Raw genomic sequence first — 17,332 nt, 5'->3', positions numbered from 1 at the left:
ATTACAGGTAGACACTCTCACTGACCACTGACTTTATGTTTATTTGGGTTTATTCTAATGTTATATAGAGTTAATTACAGGTAAACGCTCTCACTGATCACTGACTTCATTTTAATGTTATATAGACTTTAACAGGTAGTTATACTCTGCTGAGAGAACTGTATGACTAAACTGAGAAAAAAAAGAAATTATAACCACATTTTGGGTTTTTTCATTTTGGGCATTTTGTTTTTTCATATTTCTGTTTATTCACAGCTTTATAGTGTTCTGTAATTGCCAGTCTGGATTGTGCAATTGTAAAGTGCTTTTGGCTTTGCTGAAATGAGGGAGGATGGAGAAGGACAATAAAATGGGAGTGCATGATTGTAGAGTTTTGGCCTGGAGTTCTGGTGAGTTACCAGCACGCAGCTTCAGAGCCTCTAAACTGTATTAAATGTGAGTTGTTGGCGAGTTACTGCATGTGTTCTTTGCTGGTTATATTGATGTAACTGTAGAAAATTAGGGAGGACAGGTGCTATATGGGTTGACAGATTGTTCACTGTGCCCAAATGTTTGTAGACACCTGCTCATCTAATCTTTTCTCTGAAGTCAAGGGTAATAATATAATCTTTCTCCCCACTTTGCAGCCTCTATTTTTCTGGGAAGGCCTTAACCTAAGGTGGTTGTACATTGTTGTAAGGATTTGATTACTTTCAGCCTCATAAAAGCTTTCATTCTACCAGTTATGATGATCTTAGCACTAACATGCTTTTGGCAAACTGGGCCCAGGGTGGTCATGTCGTGGCAAGTAAGCATCGGTATTGGTTAAAAGCAAAAGAAAAATGTTAAAAAATGATGACCTGGGAGAGCATTAAGATATAAATTAGGATAGACCATCAAAGAGAAAGCAGATACTATATAATGGACGTTATGGTTGAGGTGGAGGGTGAGGTCCAATGTCCAATGGCAGGATATCCTTCAGAAGATCCAGGAACGACCTGGAGATGAGAAGATCCAATTTATATATATATAAATAAATATAAATATATATATATATATATATATATATATATATATATATATATATATATATATATAAATAAACATATATATATATATATATATATATATATATATATATATATATATATATGTATATATATATATATATATATATATATATATATATATAAATTGGATCTTCTCATCTCCAGGTCGTTCCTGGATCTTCTGAAGGATACCTCACCCTCCACTTCAACCATAACGTCCATTATATGCTGTATATATATATATATATATACGTGTGTGTGTGTGTGTGTGTGTGTGTGTATATATATATATATATATATAATATGATATCATATTATAATGTAAATTCTAAAAATACATGTATGTCCTTGCAACAAGTAACCCAAATAAGGTAGAGAAGGATAAGGGGATGGAAGCTTTCTGGGCAGTATATCTTGGACAGGGGAGCGGATCAGATGGGCGATCAAACGCTAATCATTCCCTTTTGGCCCCCCGAGTATAAAGCTGTCATTAATTTTGCGGAATTACATCAAATCCAGAACATTCTTTACGTGGCCTGCAGCCCAACGACAGTTATACGACAAGCGGTGCTGCACTAAGCAGATGGGACAGCTCAGCTTTGCATACTAAGTACCTTCATCCCTCACTGCCACCCTCCATCCTCTATCCTCCTCTACAACCCTCCGTCATGCATGCTGTGCGTGTTCATACATTTTTACTCCTGTAGAATTCACTCATCCCTCCATTTTGCCTTTACTCCATGCTGATTCTGCTCCCTATCATTGTAATGCTACTCCTCGTTCAAAACACTGCAAAAAAACATATCTTGGTTAGTCAAAATGTCTTAAATATAGTCTTTATGTATATTATTTCTCATATTTTTATTCTTAATTTAATCTTGTTTTATTTTTTCATCAGTTTCTTTTGTTTCAAGCATTATTTCTTGTTATAGAATTCAAATATAAATCTCTGTAGATAAACCTCTTGAATCAAACATCTAAGCTGTGTTTGTTTATGGGGAAAAATGCAGATACACTTCTGCAATGTTCCCCCGAATGTTACGGTGTTCTCTGAATTATGATGTAAATAAGTAATTAAAATGCTAAAGTTACATAGAAGTATGCCAACACTACTGCATATTGTTCATAAGTCTATCACTAAGTACATGAAATTCCTATAAATAAATAGTTTCAACACTTTAAAGCGAAGCAGTTAATTATTAATTAATGATTGGCTAAAAGGACTGGATGCTTTTGGATGTGCCAAAGACCATAGTGTGAAGGAAGTAGTTAATTCTGCAGGTGTATGGAAGCATACAGTCATATGGGTCTACCAGCAGTGGCAGAAATCTCTCTTCTCAGAATCGTTTTCTGAAAGACAAAACCGACGGACAGGGACCACCAGCAAGCTTCACGGCTTGTGAATAAAACATTTTCTGAATTGCTCTGGAAGTTGACTGCATTTGCATTCACAAGTCGACAGCCTCTAGAGAATTAGAGAATTCTGACACTAAGGACTGTATTGTATCACAACTACCACACTAGACAAATCCTGGCAGTCAGTCTTACAATGTGTGGGTGTGTTATAATACAGCATTGAAGAATTTGACCTAACATTGGTCAAAATATTAAATGTGTCATTACTTCTCCAGCAAGTTAAATTGAGTAAATAAACAGTAACTGTGTATAAAAATGTGTGAAATCTTCTTGATGGAGGAATTGACTGATTTTCACTACACACAGCATCATCTATACTTGTTTTTTAATCAAGGTGTTCACTATTCGTCCTTAAAACTCATCAGGGTGGATTTTTAATCCAGGCCTACAATGACTTAGATCCAGAGGTGCTATCAATGCTCTGGTGTATCATAGCTCCTTTTACCCATGCCATCACTCCTTTCCTTTTTGCTCTTGCGCTCAACCATCCAGATGATTTATGCCAAGCTTTTACGTACAGCCTCATCAAAAACGCCCCGTGCTGCAGTCCCCACCGTGTCCACCTGCTCTCCCGATCCCATTTGAGTCTCCCTTAATGACCTTGACCCAATCACAGCCGAATCGCACCCTCGATCACGATTGCTCTGACATTTTGGCACATAATCAGGCATGGATACGCCAGCCAGGAGACCCATAACAACTAAAGCAATTGCTCCAGGTTCCCCCCAAAGAATCGTCACACAGTTTGTCGATAAGAAACATCCCAGGATGCTCTCCAGTCCTGGTGCACAGACAAGTTTAATCAGGATATTTTAGGTTGTATTGGAGACAGGTTCAATACATCTACTCATAGCCTTCAGACAGCCTGTATGGAGATGTTTTCTAATACATGGTCCAGACAGATGGTTTGTTTTGTCCAGTTTGTGAAAATAAACTCATACAGATGGGTTTAAGTTTTTGCACATTTATGTGTGGGGGTCTGACAGCTTCAGAATGCTCTCAGTTTACAAGAGAACACGTCAGAAGAATGCTTTGGCCTGAGACTACCAAATCATTTCCACACTCCGTCCATCCCTACACGTTTAGCCCAGTTGTTGTACCTTCCTGCATTCTACAGCGTCCCACTCTGCCCTTGTTTTTTCCTGCTTCTCTACTCCCTCACTTGCCAGCGGTCAGTATTCGTCATTTTATGGACAAACAGTGCTTCTCCCTACACGCATTTCTTCCTTTCGTGCCATCTGCTACATAGCACCTCCTCGCTGTTGTAAAACACCATCACCTCCTCCCCCTGCAGCTGTAGCACCAGCCAATGCTCCATGTGTTCAAACCAGTCCAGAAGCATTTCACTGTGCTGACTCGCCCAGTGCCTGCATGAAATTTCCTGCTTGTGTGAGAAGGTAATCAATCATTAGACCACATTTTTACATTTTAATCATTGTATTTGAGAAGATTTTACATTTGTAGCATAGATTCACTAATATAGATGGAATGCACCTCACCTGGAGTTGTGGAGGGTTACTAATACTTTTAAAATGCAGATATTTTAGTGCACCTGAACAATCTGGGAAAAAAATCACCTATTGGCTTAAAACTTTACATTTAACCACCAGTTCAAAGCCAGTATTTATTTATGTATTTATTCTGAATTAGTTTGTTTGTCAGTTTACATTTACAAATAGGTATGTGTGTAGTATATTATATAAGCAATCTAGACCACATAACAAGCGTTAGCCCAAATCAGATTAGTTGGCATTTGGATTTGACTGTTGGCACCTCTCTAGGGTAATATGCAATATACAGACAATATACATACATTTACAGACAATGTACAATATATAATACACAATATATACAGTATAAAAGTCAACACTATATGATATATATATATATATATATATATATATATATATATATATATAATATACAGACAATGTACACATTATTACAGATAGAAACAAACAATATACACCAACATGCAGATTACATAAGGAAAAGCAATATGCACAAAAGTATGTGGCCTTGTATGGGAATAAAATTGTGGTGAACAACATTATAGATCTGAAGCAGGGTGTAAAAGATATTATTGGTGAGCTATTTATGAACAATGAATGCAATAGTAATAATAATAATAATAATAATAATAATCATCATCATCATCATCATCATCATGCAATTAATACACTCATAATACTACAAAAGACATAATCGCTGTCAGTAGTTAAACTGCATGCTGTTTTAAGCTTGTTGGTCCGGTGTACATGGTTGGCCAGCCAGCATACCAGCAACACAATATAGGCTACACTGGTCTATGTTGTTTTTATTTTAGCAGCAAAGTTAATTGATATAATTATATTTTAAACTAATATATAAAGTTAAAATCAAAATAGATTTGCTTAAACACACATACTCTATTTTCTGTTTACATATAGAATATCGTTTTCTGTATTTATTTTAATGCATTTGTAGATTTAATGTTTGACTTTAAGTTTTAATTTTATGTCTAAACTAAGAATAATGTATGCTTAGTAATGTATGCTTACTTACACTGAAAAAAGTGGTTCATCTGTTCAACCTAAAATAATAGCTCCTGATCTCACCTTGATTTATTTAACACAAATAAATACTTATTATTCTTATCTATTATTTAATTCAAAGTATTTTTTAAAGTTTTATATACATAGTTATATTGCTTTTTACCACATAAAGTAATTTATTAGAGCTAAATTTTTTTTTTATTACAGTGTACAATGTATATCCTTTTAATAACCCTGAACAAAGCCTTTTTTGCCTGTACTATGGACTATATTTATACTGTTGAGTTTGTAATATACACTTTTAAAGAGTTTTTTGGTGCCCTAGAAAAAACACTTTTGGTTCCATGAAGAACAATGTTTGTCATAGTGATTTGTGAGTGTGAAGAACATTTGGAAGTGTGAAAAAACATTCTCTTGATGCAAAGAAACATTCTCATTGATTACAACAATGGCTCTTTATGAAACAAAAAGTGGTTCTTCTATGGCATCGCTCAAAGAACTTCTTGTAGCACCATTATTTTTTGAATGAATGATGAGATGTACAGAGAGAATAGTGAAAAAGTCTTTTATTGCACTGCTATGATTAGAATAACATTATTGTATTATTATAAATATGGACATAAATGTTGTTGTACTTTGCACAGAAAACTACGTAGAAACATATGTCTACAAATACACCAAGCAGCTTTGAATGGTCCACACTGTAACAGCTGCTTTAAAGTACACTGCCATCTAGTGTTCACTTCTGTGTTCTGCATTTGTATCAAAAACAACAAAAGAACAGAAAACTTACCAAAGCCAGATTAATCCTGCAATTATCACACACAGATCGATAACAATGCATAGACTACAGAATCAGGCAGCTGATTAGTCTGGGTCTAAAACTATTCAATAACGAATTCTGCAGAATTAAGGACAAAACCAGAGATCTGTCCACAAGGAACTCTATCAGACTCAGTTTCCCATGATTCAACAGTGAGGAAGTTGTAGTAGGATGAATGTTGGTTTGTTATTGTTGTAGAAAGTGACACCCTTGATAAAGGAGGGGGTCTGCCTCAGTCAGACCGTGTCCCAATACAGAACAGAGGGGTCTGAAGACTGACAGGATAAACCTGGATCCAGAGCTGGAGCTCAGAGCTGAAGTGTTTGGATTCAATCTGAGGTAAGAAAAGTCCTCACTGTTAGTTTAACTGACTTCTAGTAATTCATCACCCAGTGTACACACGCTTTAGACTGATGAAATTATTACTATTTAATTGTCAGATATTTTGTTATTGCTATATTTGTAAAATGTGTTGAGCCACAGTTTGTGAATATAAACAGTTTGGCAATACTTGAATTTGCACACATTTAAATAAAATCATATACATTTTCTCATCTAGTTTAGTATATAAATATAAATAAATTAGTTGAATATGTTTTATAAGTCATGTAAAAACCTTGGATCACCAAGAAAGAAAGAACTGTCAATGAAAAATAAAAATAAAAATATCTTATTCTAAGCCATTTTGGAGGATTTCTATTGCTCCATTCCTCAATCATATTAAGATCAACTGCCAGATTCAGATTGTCAATAAAATGGAGATACAAGATGACTGGGCGACAGTGACAATAACCCATAAACCATGGATTAACAATTTCAATTCTATGTTAGCATACAGAATAGATGTATTACAGTAAAATATGTAAATAACTAAATTGTGGTTGTTTGCATATTCATTATCATAGGTCAGATGATCAAGTACATCCTGCTCCATCACAGCTTACAGACTTTTACTGAGTAAACATCCCAAGACTGTTATTGCCACCCTCTCTAATGTCATTTCACAACACTCAGAAATCTAATAGCACCAAACTCTTCTTGAAGGGTTCATTGGAAAGCAGCTAAATATAGTTGAGGCTTCAGCACAAACAGGACGACCTACATCTTCCACTTTCACACAGTTATTGTCATTCACTTTTTAAACTTCCAGTGTTTTGCTGTTTGGCTTAAAATGCTAAAATATGTGTTTCTTATGTCTTGCATTGATCTGAACCGGAGATCACGTTTCATCAGCTGTTTGATTTCCATGACAGAACCGCCATCTTCAACTCCGACTCAAAGAAGTGGCACCTGTGGTCATGGAAAAGCCTTGGAGGGTGAAGTTCAGAAATCTAGGCCAAACCTACTTCCCTCAAACCAGGGTGGAATGTCGCTATACTATAAGCAGCCACCACAAGTGGAGTGGTCGTGATTGGATAGGCATTTTCAAGGTAACTCCAGAACAGGAGTGCAGTGACGTACCAGCAGAACCAGAGACTGGTTCTGGAAAGTATATGTATCCCCCTTTTTTCCCAATTCACATTTGTTTGTTTTGTAGGTGGGATGGACTTCAGTGAGAGACTACTACACTTTTGCCTGGGCTCTTTCTCCAGACAGCTATACGGCTGGCACAAATGTGAACTGCAGTGTCATCTTTCAACGTATGTTTCTCAAGCTCAGGCCAAACATCTGGGGTCACAGGTTTCTCAACATTAATTTTAAATAACATACAAATAACCAGTTCATGAAAAAATAGCCATTTCCTGTACCTTCTATTATAACCAAAAGATGAAAAACAATAGAGGGCGCCCCTGAGTCCTCATTGGATTGGACTGAATGGAGCTAAATGGCTAAAAAATCATATTTGTAATGTTTGTAAACATTCATGTGGCAACATCCTTCATTTTTGACTGACCAGACCCACACAGAAATACACGTAAATAAAAATGTAAATGTAGTGCAATTGTTTGACATACATTTTGAAATTAAATTATATATTTCAAATGTATCTTACATATAAAGAAATACTTGCCTATATATTTATTTTCCATATTTGGATTCATATCAGCAAACCAGTCTCTTTGGTTTTATACCAGTTCTATACATGTTCTACAGCTCTGGGGTAGCATGGCTAGCATTATGGCTACTGATCAATGATAAGAAACTGTAAATACGATTAGGTTATGATTCAAAACATTGCACTATATTGTGATACTGTCCGCAAAACAATATATTTTAAGAATATATTTTATATATTAAAAAATATAGAGAAATTGTTTAAATCAGAAATTTTATGAAATCTGTCATGATACAAAAAAGCACCATCATGTTCATTAAATCTGAGTAAAAGAAAAGTTAACTTTTTAGAAGGAAGTGGAATCTGAAGATTCTGCCCTCTAGTGGTGGGGGTTTAAACACAACACTAAATGAACCACTGTCTGACATCCATCTTTACATTTAAACAATTCATTAATAATCAATACTGTGTTTTTGGAGAATCCATACAATATTGAAAAACATAATATTAAAATACCATGACGTACTTCCTCTCTTTCTCTTTCTCTTTTAGCGGCTTATCTGCCCAGTCCTGGTGGGACAGCATTCCAGTTCGTGTACATAGATGAGTTGGGGGAGATCTGTGCAGTGAGCCCCCAGTTCAGCTTCTGTGCACCAAGGCCTTTAGATGAGCTGGTGACCCTGGAGGAGGAGAAGAACGTAGGGGAAGAGAATGAGGGAGATGACTTACTTCTGGTGGTCCCCAAAGCACAGATACTTCAGGTCAGGCCACACTGTACATACATATACTATAAGGACAAAAGTATTGGGACACCAAAAATATGCACATTCACTGTTCCTTCTGAAATCAAGGGTATTAATAGAGTTTCTCCTGCTTTTGTTGGAGTAACTGTCTCTACTGTCCAGAGAAGAAGACTTTCTACTAGATTTTGAGTAGCACTGCTGTTAGAATGTGATTGCATTCACAATCACATTCACAAGAGTGTTAGTTAGGTCATGATTTTGGATTTTGAATTGGTCGGTGCCGTGCCTCCACTTTTCTCTTCAACAGAGTCATCTGGAAGCATGTCAGCAAGAGCTGAAACAGCTACAGAAGAAGCTTGATGTGAACACTGAGGAAGCAGAGAAGCACAAGGAGAGAAACGAGACAGCCGCAAAGGATTTTGAGAAAGAGAGGGTGGAGATGAGGAATGAGATTGAGGAACTGAGGAACAGCCTGAGATGTAGTCTGGAGAAAATTGAGAGGATGGAAGAAAAGCAGAAGGTACTTAGAAGACGTGAAACCTTGTTGTGTATCGCCTCTGAAAAGTATTTTAAGCATATTTATCAAATATACTTTTTGCAATATATAAAAATAGTCAACTAATTTGGAACTAAATAAAATGTACATAAAATGACAGTACAGTAAAGAAAATAATAATAATAAATGTAATAATAATAATAATAATAATAATGTATAATAATAATTTAATCAGCTCATATTCCCCCCCCCCAAATGCCTTCATTCCCAGGATACGCTGAAGTCTAATGAGAATATCTCTGTGGAGCTCAGTGGCCTGTTAGCTGAACGAGCTGAAAACCACCAGAGAATCAAAGATCTCGAGGAAGATTTGCTCAATCTGACTCAACAGAAGCAAGAGACAGATGCAGAACTGGACAGGTAGGTTCAACCTTTACATTTTGTAGATCATCTGTACGATTGCTTAAGCACCTTAGCAACCATCTAATGCACCAGTGCAACCCACCCATTTCCGACGCCAGACGTATGCCAGGGGGGAGGCCTTTACAATGGCATATACACATTTCCACACACAGTTATGGGGGATGAAACTCTTCATTTGAAGTTTTAAAGCACCACAAATACACTATATGTCCAAATGTTTGTGGACACCCCTTCTACATTACAAGCTGGCAGCATTTGGTACCTACAAAGTGGTACAGGAGCACCTGATACAGTGGCCATTAAACATCCATACAAAGAAGGTGTTTCCAGTAAAGTGGACGCTCTTATGGTATTAGTGTTCTCATCCTAAGGAAAATCTGCTAATTTGACATTTTTACTCCACATTATTACATCTGTATTCGCCTGGAAAAGAGGAAACTGGTTACAAAAGAGGATAGTAACTTAATTTTACTGCCTTCAGGGTGAAAGAGAGAGTCAAAAAGATGACGACACAACGGAGGGATGAAGAGGATGAAAGGAAGAACCTGCAGGTGAATTGTGAAAAACACTGAATGTGTACTTTTAGGCCACTCAACTCAACTCAACTCAACTCAACTTAACTTAACTTAACTTAACTTAACTCAACAGTGACATTTTATATATTTGACGCTGTTCTCCAACATACTTTCATTTCCAGCTGACTATACTTTGATTAATATTTACATCTGTACCCAGCAGGTAAGAGTCATGTTATTTAGTTTGTAGCTAGTTAATAAACAGGTGAGTGGCAGGTAAAATGTGGGTCCATCTTAAGATAAATGATTGTTACATAAAAAAAAAAAAAGAACTGCTTTATAGTGTGAAATGGCCTCATAGTCCCATTGTTTGTCTTTTAAATCAGACAGAGAGTAAACAGGCTCAAGAAGAGCTGCGGACCCTACAGGAGCGCCTGGAGGCCAGTGAACGGAGCACAGAGGCCCTGAGGAGAGACCTGAGTGAACTCGGAGCCCTGCAGAGCCACAGCCACGCAGAGCTTCATCAGGTCAGGCTGCAGGCGGCTCAGATGACCCTGCAGCTTTCTCAGGCCAACCTGGCTCTCCGTGAGGGGCAAGCTGCCTGGTCCCAGGAAAGAGAGAGTTTGAGGCAGAACGCTGAGGTGAGGGAGGACGATTTATGTAGACACATCTCAAGACACTGCACACCTTCAGGGGTTTTTGTTAATTGTTGTTTAATTTTGTTTGATTTTTTTTTAGATGCAACAAAAATAAGCTTTGTTTTGTACTGCAAAAAATGAAATCTCTGAAATTTAGTCTAAATATCTAAAATTTCTCCTTTTATTGTTAAAAAACATTATAGGACTATTCAACGTATTATTTTATTTTTGTATTTACTTTCTTGTTTTTATGTCATTATGCTTCATCACATGGGTTCCTCATACACTGGCAGTCTATAAGATACACTGTGATACACTGTCCTGGATGTATTTGAAGGATTGACAATCTGAACAGCAAGACAGTGCAAACCCCCACAGCGCTCCTCCAGTGATGGAGTGGGCTCGGGAGTAAGTAGGTCTAGGTGAAATATGGTCATGGAAACACACCAGATCAGCAGATTTAAGCCTCAGTGAGAGCATTGGGACACGTGTGGCTAACCCAACCGTGTAGGAGGTGTGTGGACAGCAGTCTGCTTAGATCAGTTTGAGAACCTACACAACCGTTACCATTTGAAGCAATTGAGCACCTTTTTTTGGCTGCCAGTGTAAAAAGTTCATTTTGTCAGTTATTTATGCATTTATTGGAAGCCTGGGTGCTGTGGCCCTTGGCTAGTGTGACTGGAAGCATTCATTCTCTGCTCCAACAGCTGGATAAGGACCGGCTCCAGAAGTTGAGCCGAGAGCTTCAGAAAAAGGAAGAGTGGCTCCAAGAAGAACGAACAGAGCGAGAGAAACTGGAGGTGGAGCTTGGAAATGAGAAAGACTGCAACCGGGTAAATATCTGTGTGTTTGTGCATGTTTGTGCAAGTGTGTATGTGTGTGTGTACAGGCCTATAATTAGGCACTCATCATAGCGCTCTGAGTCCAACTCACAGCTGGGTCGTGTATCAGGCAGAGTCATGAGTCATGAAAAAAAAACGTTGGACATGCTCTTGCATAATAAAGACTAAAATAGGCCTAGCAGCTAACACTGCTATTAAATACACGTGTTTTCTGATACCTTGTGTCAATCACAAACAAACAAGTGTGTGTTTTGGGAATTAAATGCCCTTTCTATGCCCTGTGGTATACACAGATTGTGTCCAATTACAGCATGCTGTTCACTATCTGTCTATAATGGTATGTTCTGTATTGCGTACAACATAAAATAAAAACACTTGCTTAAAAATACCCTGCAAAAAATGCTGCACTTAACTGAATAAGAGAGGTAAACATACAGTAGTAGACATGTATAGTATATGATTGGTTACATATACTGAACAGGTTTGCTGTAAATCTGACCTATGCTCTATAATATATAATATCGTTACAATTTTACTAATTTTATGCCTGTAACTCATAACGTCTGGCACTAGCAACACAAACATAAATACACAGCAAGGCTATAAATAACCTACTACTAAAGAATGGAGGCACAATTGAATAATTTTTCTAATTATTAGTCTAATTTCTCTAATACCCTCAGGAGCTGAGGGCGAGTCTCAGAGCCATACAGAAGGAGAGGGAACAGCAGCAGCTGGAGAAACAGGTACATCTTTTGTGAATTTCTGAACCAGACAGCTAGTGCACTCTTCTTACCAGCTAAGTGAATGTGTTCATGCTGAGTGTGTGTTTGTTTATTTGAATGCAGGAGCTCTTGGATCACATTCGCGTTCTGCAGCTGCGAATGGAAAGGGAGGCTGATGCCAAATGGGCCGAAGCTGCATCCACAACACGTCAGTCACGCTTTTTAAAGCTAGAGAACAAAAACATTCAGTAGATGAATGATATTTTAAAGGAATATCTAATAGAAATGTTTTTTAATAATGGATAAATTCTGTATACCACTGAGATGCATGTGTAAGCTTATTATTATTATTATTATTAATATTATTATCATGCTAACAGATGATGCTGCATTGGCTGAGTAGTTGGGTAGTTTCTCACTGTAGTAAAAACAGAATAGGCCCCTCCCTTAATTGCTTTTTTTTCACAGCAGCTGTTATGAGGTAGGACAAGTTTACAGAAACTGGTTAAACATATTAAAAGTTAATAAGAAAATGTAGTGATCTGTGTTTAGAGTCTTTACATAATGCTGGATTTCCATTTTTAATACTCTTCTGCACTCTTAAAGAAAAGAGGGTTCTACAAGGGTTCTTTAGTAAAGACAATGGTTCAGATAGAACCATTTAAATACTTACTTGGTTCCTGGCTTGGTAAACTGGTACTGCAGATTTTTACAGAATCTTTTGAACATAGTTTGGCACCAAGAGTAACCGTTTTTAGGACTATATGGAACCATTTTTGATTAGAGTGTGCAGAGCTGGAGCATGGAAGGTTGGAAACTGCAAATTTGCCTTGGCCCAAAATAGAGCCACAGTTCCTCATTAGGTTTGATGGCATTTTTACAAGCCTTCTGTTAAGCCTGTTCAATCTCACAACAGTCGCTGCTATAGAACACATTTGTGGGCGGAGCCTGGATGGATCAACTGATTGTTAATTCTTACATTGTTCCTTAGTCAACATTGACAGCACACCATCAGCCTTAGAGACATCTGGCCATACTGATCTAGAGGAGGCCCTTGAAGTTCAATCTCTGGTCCACAAAGAGAATGATGAGGAGAACCAGGCTCAGACTGAGGAGGACAGTGAACTTGGGTCAGCAGAGCATTTCAGAAAGGACACAGACATGGTAAGAGATGTAAAACCTTTAGTACGGTTATCGTTTTGTTTGGTTTGGAGCTTATACTGTATTGGACTTTGTTTTAAACAAGGAGCCAGTTACTGTGGGAGTCCAGCCTGATCCAAATGCCAACAAGGACAAGTCACTGATCCTGTCTAACATCAAGGGGCACATACCAAGGTAAATATGATGAACTCCAATGACAGGAACTGTGGTCGGTTGACCATGCTTCAGCTTTATTTTACACCAGAAAGTAGAACAGCAGATCTCAGCCCCATCAAACTCAACTAGATTGTATTGCCATCACTTCTACAGTACACTCCTGACCCACCATCACATCTACAGTACACTCCTGACCCACCATCACATCTACAGTACACTCCTGATCCATAATCACATCTACAGTACACTCCTGACTGACCCATAATCACATCTACAGTACACTCCTGACTGACCCACCATCACATCTACAGTACACTCCTGACCCACCATCACATCTACAGTACACTCCTGACTGACCCACCATCACATCTACAGTACACTCCTGACCCACCATCACATCTACAGTACACTCCTACTGACCCACCATCACATCTACAGTACACTCCTACTGACCCACCATCACATCTACTGATTTATCTGGGTGCAAAACAGTAGGTGTGTATGGAGGGGTGGTAAGAGTCTTAGTTACAGTAGCAGAGTCTGAAACTACCTCCACCATGTTTGGAAGCTGGCTAGCTCTCACTGTGAGCTGAAGCTGATTTGCTTCTAAACGGTGCTCTATTACGCCACCAAGAGGAGTTTCAAATAATAAAGGATTAAATTCTGGAATTTCTACACACACCTCAGATATCACACACATTCACCATGAAAACACACAATGTTTTGAAACTTCAGTGAAAATCCCTGCGCTCCCTCTGAGACACATGACGCAGCACATCATTTTACTCTGCCGCTAATGTGTTGTTATTAGACAGCATGGCCACCTGCCAGTTCAGTTACGTCAGCTAAATGACGCCTGTGTTGGCTAACATTCTGCTAAGTGACTAGGGGAGAGGAAGGGCCATCCTACCCACTCTGAGAGAGTGAGGACAGCTATGCTAGCCTCTCTTGAACCCTAACATCCAGGCAAACACTGGTTTGATTTGTGTGCTGGAATAAAAGCTCAGTTTCTCAGTAGAGTAAATGAGATTTTTAGGAACAATGCACTTTAAAAGGACAGGACAATTAGATACTATGAAAATCTATGAACCATTCAAAACCTAAATTAGCCCTTAAATTCTAAAGGCCCAACACCTCATTCCACATCCTCAAATGACATAGGGAATGTACCTCAGCTGCTCCAACTGGACAGAATAACTCAGTGCTTAAGTTATATGGTTAAACTGAGAATGCCCCCAGGTCTCTCATTAAGCTTTTTTTTAAGCGTTATTTCTAGATGTTTGTATGAAATGTTTACATAATCAGTCTACACATGCTCTTAGCCACATGGTGAAAACTGCTGGTTCTCCTAAAACAATTGCTGTTGCAGAAAATTGCAAGGTTCCTTATTGCATCCAAAACATCCTGGCAAAGTTTTTCAGGACAGTGTGTTAATATAACTTGAATTCGATCATTGTAAAGACAATAATTACCTAAATTGCCAATTACCTTAAAAGCAGCCAGTTTGGAAATCATTAATCATTCATTTTTACTTTTAAAATATATAAAAAAAATGAGAGACTAAATTGCATCTGTTATTTCAAGGAAACGTCCTTTTCTGTCTGATTTCCTTGTTTTTGCCTTTAAAACCTAAATTGGCCCCTAAACCCCCTAAACCCCCCAGCACCTTAATAACACATTCCCAAATTAGCTTCATAGCAGTTACTGATTACTTGATAGTATCTAAAATAATCTAGAATGATTACTAAATAATCAGTCTTAAAACTAAAACTGCAAAAAAAAAAACCTAAGGGTTCAAGGGATTAGGTCTTAAAATTAGAATTAAAAGATAAAAAATAAGATAAAAATAAACCCAGGGATCAAGGTCTTAATCTAGGTGATGCAGTAAAGTTAAAATACTTTCTTAACTTTGTGACCCAATATTTAAGTGGCCAGTAAAAACCATACAGCTTCCCCCTCCAAAGTTCAAGACCTTCTGACCAATCGAGAGGCTGGCAGAAGATGAAGGCTCTCCTCTGCTGTTTCTGTGGCCTAACATTTCCATGTATTATCAACTCTTTTATGAAGCTCGAAGCATGAACGCACTTAGTCCTTGAAAACGACTCCCCTGCAATTGCAAAGCCGCTGAAGTATTTTTATAACATGGAAAAGCAACCACTCACAGAAAGGAGTTGGGCTGAAGCTCCAGCCAAGTGCTCTCAGAATTATGGAATATTACTCAAGTGCAGTGTTCCCATGAACGCTCCCCTCTCGCGTGCCTCTGGCTTTCATACAAGCGGCTCAGATGACTGCCCCGTGGCCTCATTCAGTCCCTGTTTGCCTTCCCCACAGTGATCTCGCTGATTTCCCCTTGTGGTGACGCACAGGAATAGAGCGGAGGAAGGAGAACCTGATGCTACTTGTTTACATCCCATGCCACATCATGTGCTTGAGCTAAGTGTAATGTGCCCAAACACAACTCTGCAAGCTGCCTTGTTTCCTAGTTAGTGAGGTGTCTAGTGGAGGTATCTAATGCTGGGAGTGATGGGTGTGTGTTTTTTATTGTGTGAGTGTGTAGGTGACGGTGTTGAAGTGAGCAGGAGTAACTAAATTTAAAAGCTTCATGAAGGTAAACATATGAAGATAAGTGCTGAGGAATTCACTGTTTGGTTAAAGTTGTCTAGTTCAGGACTGAACACTTCAACATCTTTGTTCTTACTGTTTTTTTTAAAAAGGTGGCAAAATATAGGTGTAACGATACGCTCAGACCATGATTTGATCTGATTCACGATACTGGGTTCACAAATGTTTTGACAAAATTTAAATAAAGAAAAATGATGACTGTAGTTAACCAGCTTGTTAACCAATGAAACTACTGCTGGGAGGTGGGAGGAGTGTGGAGCATGACCTGACCTGATCGTGCTGAACTGGGGTGTCAATTAAGCCAATGCTTGTTCACCTCAACGCGCATTGTTATGTCTTTGTAATAGTCTGATGCATTGTTACACCCCTACCACAACGGGTTCTTTGAGCAATGCCATAAAATCAAGTTTTAGCTCCTTACAGTTTCATGTTAAAAAGGGATTGGTGAGTGTAAACCTTCTAAAGGTTTAAGTAATCTCTTACCTGGTATTTACACCTTACATCCCAGTTGGTCTCTGGGGAGTATTTCTTAACTTAAGAGTCTTTCTTAGATTAACTTAAGAGTCAAGGATGAGGACTGTCCATAGGAATGTAGACGTACCTCTATGATCTTTGGCACATGGTGAAACTTCTAGTCAGCTAGTGAATATTAAATTAAGCCATGAGTTACAGACCATGCAAAACCAAGGAAAGCAGATGGGAAAGAAAAGTCATGTTAAAAAAGCATACAAACTGCCTCACAACATGTTGGAATTGTGCAAAAAATCCATTGCTGGCACCTTTTTTTATGTGAGGCAATAACAAAAGGACAGAACCACATACCTACTTGAGGCAGTTATATTTGTGGTGCTAGACAAGTTAAAAGGAAGACAGTCTGTTAGAAATGAGTGGACTGTGTCTGAAAAGGCTTTGAAGTGTAACAGATTTGTGTATGCAGTGTTTACTTTGATTATTTGCACACAGGAAGAGAAAATCTCTTCAATAAAATGCTGTTTATTTATTGAACTCTGTGTTATTTTTTGTATGAGATTGTGTCAGATTTCCTTTTTGGCACCTCTATTAAATGAGGCAATGAGGCAGTGGCATAGAAGAGCCATTTTTAGGTGCAAATTAATGTTATATATAAAGAATATATTTCAATATTTCAGCCAATATTCAAATGAAATCAAAATAAGAGTCACTTCACAAAGTCATCACTAACAATAATCAATAAA

At 37.9% G+C, this 17,332-nt stretch overlaps 1 protein-coding gene and 1 long non-coding RNA gene across 2 annotated transcripts; one reads left to right on the top strand and one right to left on the bottom strand.

Annotated features, from left to right (window-relative positions):
* Positions 1-5,161: 5,161 nt before the first annotated feature.
* Positions 5,162-15,744, bottom strand: LOC140543179 (uncharacterized). The gene is made up of 3 exons (XR_011978169.1): positions 15,659-15,744; positions 8,324-8,477; positions 5,162-6,135 (listed from the first exon to the last, which is right to left on the bottom strand). It is a non-coding gene; the product is annotated as an uncharacterized lncRNA (long non-coding RNA).
* Positions 6,053-17,123, top strand: calcoco1b (calcium binding and coiled-coil domain 1b). Its single transcript, XM_072666211.1, has 14 exons — positions 6,053-6,140; positions 7,055-7,231; positions 7,339-7,441; positions 8,350-8,558; positions 8,848-9,060; positions 9,308-9,456; positions 9,941-10,010; positions 10,361-10,615; positions 11,320-11,445; positions 12,138-12,200; positions 12,303-12,387; positions 13,171-13,343; positions 13,426-13,514; positions 15,828-17,123. Exons 2-14 carry the CDS (start codon positions 7,100-7,102, stop codon positions 15,853-15,855), a joined length of 1,695 nt encoding a protein of 564 aa, XP_072522312.1. The 5' UTR covers positions 6,053-6,140; positions 7,055-7,099; the 3' UTR covers positions 15,856-17,123.
* The last annotated feature ends 209 nt before the right edge of the window (positions 17,124-17,332 follow it).

Source organism: Salminus brasiliensis, chromosome 21, assembly GCF_030463535.1.
Source record: "Salminus brasiliensis chromosome 21, fSalBra1.hap2, whole genome shotgun sequence".
Taxonomy (NCBI): domain Eukaryota; kingdom Metazoa; phylum Chordata; class Actinopteri; order Characiformes; family Bryconidae; genus Salminus; species Salminus brasiliensis.
Note: the sequence above shows the minus strand (reverse complement) of the source record. Positions and strands in the feature narration are given on the sequence as shown.